At 51.1% G+C, this 7,001-nt stretch overlaps 2 protein-coding genes across 2 annotated transcripts in view; both read left to right on the top strand.

Moving 5' to 3' along the window:
* PHF13 (PHD finger protein 13) overlaps positions 1-3,912 on the top strand; it is a 23,350-nt gene extending 19,438 nt beyond the window's left edge. Inside the window, exons 3-4 of the mRNA XM_011938307.1 lie at positions 1,653-2,187; positions 3,264-3,912. Coding sequence (XP_011793697.1) covers positions 1,653-2,187; positions 3,264-3,490 — 762 coding nt within the window. The 3' untranslated portion in view covers positions 3,491-3,912. The remainder of the gene's footprint in view (positions 1-1,652; positions 2,188-3,263) is intronic.
* Positions 3,913-4,597: 685 nt separating this feature from the next.
* THAP3 (THAP domain containing, apoptosis associated protein 3) overlaps positions 4,598-7,001 on the top strand; it is a 10,968-nt gene continuing 8,564 nt past the window's right edge. The window contains exon 1 of the mRNA XM_011938306.1: positions 4,598-4,663. Within this exon, the coding sequence (XP_011793696.1) occupies positions 4,598-4,663 (66 nt within the window). The remainder of the gene's footprint in view (positions 4,664-7,001) is intronic.

The raw sequence follows: 7,001 nt of genomic DNA, 5'->3' as shown, positions 1-7,001 counted from the left end.
TTTTTTTTTTTTTTTGAGATAAGTCTTGCTCTGTTGCCCAGGCTCGAGTGCAGTGGCATGATCTTGGCCCACTGCAACCTCTTTCTGCTGCACTGAAGTGATCCTCCCACCTCAGCCTTCCAAGTAGCTGGGACTACAGGCCTACCACCATGCCCACCTAATTTTTGTAGTTTTAGTAGATACAGGGTTTGGCCATGTTGACCAGGTTGGTCTCAAACTCCTGGCCTCAAGTGACCCACCTGCCTTGGCTTCCCAAAGTGCTGGGATTACAGGTGTGAGCCACCGTGTTTGGCCATCATTTTATTTTTTTTGTAGAGACAAGGTCTCACTGTGTTGCCGAGGCTGGACGCGAGGTAGTGATCCTCCTGCCTTGGCCTCCCAGAGTGTTGGATTTACAGGCACGAGCCACTGTGCCCAGCTGCATTCAGTACATTTCTAGCAGGCAAACTGCCAGCATAGGTGGCTAATGCCTACTTTATTTTTTTCTTTTTTCTTTTTTTTCGAGACGGAGTCTTGCTCTGTGGCTCAGGCTGGCGTGCAGTGGTGTGATCTCAGCTCACTGCAACCTCTGTTTCCTGGGTTCAAGCAATTCTCCCTGCCTCAGCCTCCCAAGTAGCTGGGATTACAGGCGTCCGCCATCATGCCCAGCTAATTTTTTTTGTATTTTTAGTAGAGAGGGGGTTTCACCATGTTGGCCAGGCTGGTCTCGAACTCCCGACCTCAGGTGATCCACCCGCCTCAGCCTCCCAAAGTGCTGGGATTACAGGTGTGGGCCACCACACCCAGCCTAATGCCTGTTTTCTAACAAGGAGAACGTTGCCACTGTTTGCAGATGATACACTTGTGATCTGAAGGAACCATAATAGAGTTTACTTCACCGCTTTGGGGCAGTAATTATCTCCTTGGATTTTGCAATATTTTGGAATGTCTAGTTTTTTAAGAGTGTCAGGAAATTCTCAAAACTAATTTAAATTTACTTAATACATCTTTTGGGAGGGCAAATGGAAGGAGAGGTTTTACAACCAGGGAGCGATAAGCAGATAGGAGTGGGCGTCCACAGCACTCCCTCCCACAGACACCTGTTGCACATGGATTAATTTCCTGTCTCTAAGATGGGGCTGAGGGTTCAGCAGGGAGTTTCTCTCCTTGTGGCATCACATTAAACTCATGGCACTATGGTTTTTGTTTTTTTGGTTTTATTTTTTTGACACGGAATCTCACTCCATTACCCAGGCTGGAGTGCAGTGGCACAATCTTGGCTTACTGTAGCATTCGCCTCCCGGGTTCAAGTGATTCTCCTGCCTCAGCCTCCCAAGTAGCTGGGACTACAGGTGCCCACCACCACACCCAGCTAATTTTTGTATTTTCAGTAGAGATGGGCTTTCACTATGTTGGCCAGGTTGGTCTTGAACTCCTGGTCTCAGGTGATCCGCCTGCCTTGGCCTCCCAAAGTGCTGGGATTACGGATGTGAACCACCGCGCCCGGCCAGAACTCATGGTACTGTTGCTTCAAGTGTGATGCTGATGGGTAGAGAAGCTCAAAGTTGTGCGGACGTCTCTGGAGGTCTGACCTGGCTGGGTGGCTGGGGATGCTCTGGTCTGGGCTGGATCTTGTCACCAGTAACTGGAATCAACCACCTTTATGTTTTTAGGAACTCCCTTTAAGGAGCAGCCCCAGCCCTGCCAACAGCACTGCTGGTACCATTGACAGCGATGGCTGGGATGCGGGTTTCTCAGACATCGCGTCCTCGGTGCCCTTGCCAGTCTCTGACCGCTGCTTTAGCCACCTGCAGCCCACTCTCCTGCAGCGAGCCAAGCCCAGTAACTTCCTGCTGGACAGAAAGAAAACGGACAAGCTGAAGAAGAAGAAGAAGAGGAAGCGCAGAGACAGCGATGCGCCCGGGAAGGAGGGGTACAGGGGTGGCTTGCTGAAGCTGGAAGCCACTGACCCCTATGTGGAGACGCCTACGAGTCCCACCTTGCAGGATATCCCCCAGGCTCCCAGCGACCCCTCCTCGGGCTGGGACTCCGATACTCCCTCCAGTGGATCTTGTGCCACTGTGTCACCTGATCAGGTCAAAGAAATAAAAACTGAAGGCAAACGGACTATTGTCCGGCAGGGAAAGCAGGTGGTGTTCCGAGACGAGGACAGCACTGGCAATGATGAAGACATCATGGTGGACTCAGGTGAGTGGTCTCTGAAGGATGATGACCCTTGCTGGCTGGTGGTTAGAGGAGAGGTTATTTTATTAAATGGTCATCTCTCTGGGGCAGAGGGTCTGGTTCCTTCTGTAAAGTGTGACAGCCCCAGTGTCCAAGGAGGAGAAGAGCTGCAGGAATGTGGATATGGAGATGTTTAGGAAGGGGTTGATTGCCGCTAGAGACAGCTGAGATTCCAAGACCTCAGAACATAAAAAGGATATAGTTCTAAGTAAGCATCCAAGTAAGCATCCAGGCTGGGCGCGGTGGCTCCACCAGTAATGCCAGCACTTTGGGAGGCCAAGGCGGGTGGATTGCTTGAGCTCAGGAGTTGGAGACCAGCCTGGGCAGCATGGCAAAGCCCTGTCACTGCAAAAATACAAAAAAAGGCTGGGCGCGGTGGCTCACGCCTGTAATCCCAGCACTTTGGGAGGCCGAGGAGGGCAGATCACGAGGTCAGGAGTTCGAGAGCAGCCTGACCAACATGGTGAAACCCCGACTCTACTAAAAATAAAAAATAAAAATAAAAAAAATTAGCCGGCTGTGGTGGTGCACGCCTGTAATCCCAGCTACTCAGGAGGTTGAGGCAGGAAAATCACTTGAACCCAGGAGGCGGAGGTTGCAGTGAGCCAAGATCGTGCCATTGCACTCCAGCCTGGGTAACAGCAAAACTCCGTCTCGAGAAAAAAAGAAAAACACTAGTTAGTCTAGTGTGGTGGTGTGTCCCTGTAGTCCCAGCTACTTGGGAGGCTGAGGTGGGAGGATGGCTTGAGTGCAGGAGTTTGAGGGTGCAATGAGGTGTGATTGCACCACTGCACTCCAGCCACGGTGACAGAGTGAGACCCTGTCTCAGAAAAAAAAAAAAAAAAAGTAAGCATCTCCTGGGTAATACCTGGTTCCCACACATTTTGGAGCCCCTCGTGCCTTTTCAGAGAGAACTGTCAGCTGCGAGTGGCAATTAGAAGTGTTGTCGTCTGTTGAGTAGTGGGTTTCATAGAAACCCAGCTGATGGCGAGGAACGATGGGCATTTGTCTTCCCTCCTTAAGAGTATCTTTCCTTCCAGATGACGATTCCTGGGACCTCGTGACCTGCTTCTGCATGAAGCCATTTGCCGGCCGCCCCATGATCGAGTGTAATGAGTGCCACACCTGGATTCACCTGTCCTGTGCGAAAATCCGGAAATCCAATGTTCCGGAAGTGTTTGTCTGCCAAAAGTGCCGGGACTCCAAGTTTGACATCCGCCGTTCCAACCGCTCGCGGACGGGCTCCCGGAAGCTGTTCCTGGACTGACTGCTGGCTGGCGAGGAGGCTGCGAGCGTGGAATCGGAAGCGACGGTGTGCTTTTTTGCCCTTCTCTTAGTTGAGCACAGAACTCTCGGCTCTGGTGCGGGCAGATCCCTGCCATTTAGGTGCCTAAGCAAAAGGACAGGCTGTCCGAGGTAGAAACTGTACATAGCTGGTGACCGAATGCAACCTTTGCCGGCCAGCGATGCTGCCAGAGCTGCGTTCCCTGCAGTGGAGGTGGACTGGACACCCACGTGCAGCGGGTTTGGCTCATTTGAAAATGAGGGTCCATGGTAGCTGTGCATTTTGCTATCTTCGCTAAGAGATTCCCGCTGATTGGGCTCAGTGCCAGCTGTTACTCTGCTTCCACTGTGTTGGGGAGAGGTGTTCCGTTTCCCCGGCCTGTTAATGAACAGCCATACGTGTAAGCTTTTTCTTGCGTGTTAAGTCTTTTACCAAAAGTGTCTGTACAGCAACCATCCAAGTTGCCCCTACTTAGTGGCTTGCCCTCTGCCTGCGTCAGCTGCTGCCTGACAGGCTGGGGGAGGCACTGGCGGGAGGCCTCGGGCTCCCCTCAAAGGGCGCTGGGGTGGCGGGTCAGCTCGTGGTTCTTAAGTTTCCTTCTGTTTCTTAAAAGGGACAATGTGGCCACTTCTCTGTGGAAAGGGGGTTGGTTGGGGGGTTGAGGTGGCCCGTGTTCATAACTCAGTTTCCTGTTTTGCACGATGTAAAAACCCTGTCTTTTTGCACGGTACAGCCAAAAGTATTGGCTGATTTCTTGCTGAGCGCCCTCTTAGTTGGTGTGTGAGGTCTTGGTGGGGCCCAGGCCAGCTGTTTGCGAGTGTGGGGACTCGTAGGTTCTGTCCTCGTCTCTTCCTTTCACCTCATTCTGGCAGCAGCATAAAGGTTAGGCAATCACTGGGACCCGCATGGTGTTCCTCTAAATGATAGGGTGAAGAAGGAGAGTTAGGCGGGAGGCCTCTCCGTTGGGTGATTGTCGTGTGCCCTTTAGACAGGCTGGCCTGCCGGTTCCACAGGGCAAGGTTAGGACTTGAGTCCTTTTTTTCTGTTTGGAGTTGGTGAGTGAGTGATAGGGTAACATGGGCCTTCAGGATGACCCCTTGGAACTGTGCCGAGTTCCTTAGATGTCAGCTGGGATCCTGGACCCAGGAGGCCCCTGTGAGGGCCAGCTCTGGAGAAACCTGGGAGTTGATGCCGGAGGCTGTGAAAGAACTCTGCTCGAGGGCAGGGTAGCCCCGGAACACTGGTGGTTCTGGGGCTGGAAGGGAGAGGGGCTCCAGCTTTCTCTGAAAAGAACACTGCTCTTCAGCAGTTCAAGTACTTGTTCTCAAAACATTTTCTAATTGATTGGTAGGTTTTCATAAGCATTGTTTCTTTAAGGCATGGAAAGGGAAGAATACTCAAGCGAGTCATGTTTGTTTTCAGCGGGATGGGCCCGCTTTCTCCCTGCTGGGGGCTTCCCCTTCATGTGGCACCTTTGTGCCAGGCCACCAAGCAGACTCTTCCCACCTTCCCCCACTGAAGCACCAAGGGGCTTGAACCGTAATTTGGCTAATCAGAGGCATTTTTTTGTCCCAGTATCTTTCACACTCGTCCAACCGTCTTATTTTTTTTAAAGTTCTGTTGCTTGTATTAACATGAAACTAGAGAGAAATAGTTTCTGAAGCCAGTTTATTGTGAAGATCTCCAAGGGGGAGGTTCTGTAGAGAAAAATAGTAAGCTGGTTTAGAAACTACCTTCTCTCCAGACACTTGTCTAGTTCTGACCAGGGCAAACAGCCAGGATGCATTGGAGAGGAATTTGCCAAAGATCTGCCCTGAGATAATGCCTGTCCAGTGTCTTATTCCACACGAATAACCAAAGCTCCAAAGTGGTTTTCTTCTTTTTTTAAAAAAAATTCCACAAGCTTTTAAAGGTGCATTTAAGAATCCACGTGACTTTAGAGTGGAACTGCCGGCCCTGGCAACTGTCCATGTGTGCTAAAAGGTTCGACGCCTCTGGAATGCATGTGCTACTCATCTCCATTTTGTTTCCTTGATTGCATTTTTGTTCTTTTAGCAGATCTGTCCCTGTGGGTGGTGTCTAAGAAGTCGGACACCTTGGTTTTTGTGTTAGATTGAGCTGGGCAGCTGCAATCAGCTTCTTTATATGCAAATTAGGCATGACCCATCTGGGGCTCCTGGTTGGTGGCTAATGAAGTGAGGGGAGGGAGGGATGTCACCCCAAAAGTAGACCCTCCCATCAGCTTTGGCCAGGCCAGACACTTCACATCGTTTACATGGTTCTGTGTAATTTTAAAGTTTATGTGTATAAAGCGAAGCTGTTTCTGTGAAACTGTATATTTTGTAAATAAATATATTGCTACTTTGAGGTTCATGATTCAAGGTTCAGGCAATTGTGTTGTGTGCTGAAGGACAGTTGTGTTACTTCTCTACTCACTACCTCCCCAAACCATGATTACATCAAGTTGCTGGGAAGGCAGCCTCTCAGTGTACACTTAGCAGGATAGAAAATGTCCACGGAGTTAATGTACCTTGCTGGTGAATTCCTCAGAAACAGACCACAGGATGAGTAGATGTGAATGGTTCTTGCAGTTTCTTCATCAGATTGTGGATTAGCTCAAGCCCCAGTGAGTGGTTAGCCTACTTTTGATTGATTTATTTTTTTTTTTTGAGACAGAGTTTTGCTCTTGTCTCCCAGGCTGTGAAGTACAGTGGTGCGATCTTGGCTCATTGCAACTTCTGCCTCCCGGGTTCAAGCGATTCTCCTCCCTCAGCCTCCTGAGTAGCTGGAATTACAGGCACGTGCCACCATGCCCGGCTAATTTTTGTATGTTTAGTAGAGATGGGGTTTCACCATGTCGGCCAGCCTGGCCTTGAACTCCTGATCTCAGGTGATCGCCTGCCTCGGCCTCCCAAAGTGCTGGGATTACAGGCATGAGCCACTGCGCCTGACCAATTTTTTTTTTTCTTCTCACAAGATGACGCCTTCCCTATAGCCTGCTTTGAGAAAGCTGCAGCCTCCTCGGAGTTTCTGCAAGGCCTGAGCTGGAATCTCCCTCCCCCTCGGTTGCCCTTTTTGCCTCTTCACGTTTGGGGGTTCCCAGTGACCAAACTTAAGGCAGTGAGCTCTCTGGCCTCTGAACTGACACCACCAGTGGCCAACTAGTACCACCTCCAGTGACGTCAGAGGAGTCCAGACCTATTCACACCTCAAAGCCCTAAAAACACTGACGGGTTGGCCTTTGGTTTCCAGTTGTCCAAGGCTGTGAGTGGCTTTGAGTCCTGGCTGGGTGCTCAAAGCAAGGAGGTGAAAGGCGACGGGCGTTGGCGAATGGGGTAAGACTTGCACAGGCCCAAAGCTAGGAGTTGGGGTTTCGGGCCTGAGTTGCGGCCTGGAGCACCCCTTGACGTGGCGCCCCGGGTCCCGTCCGACCCTGGGGAGACGCGGGTGGCTGGGATGGCGGGATGGCGGGATGAGCGCGCCCTGGAGCCGT

The sequence above is a fragment of the Colobus angolensis genome, unplaced genomic scaffold, assembly GCF_000951035.1.
Source record: "Colobus angolensis palliatus isolate OR3802 unplaced genomic scaffold, Cang.pa_1.0 Scaffold170, whole genome shotgun sequence".
Classification (NCBI taxonomy): Eukaryota; Metazoa; Chordata; class Mammalia; order Primates; family Cercopithecidae; genus Colobus; species Colobus angolensis.
The sequence above is the reverse complement of the archived record's forward strand: the minus strand, read 5'-3'. Positions and strand labels throughout refer to the sequence as shown.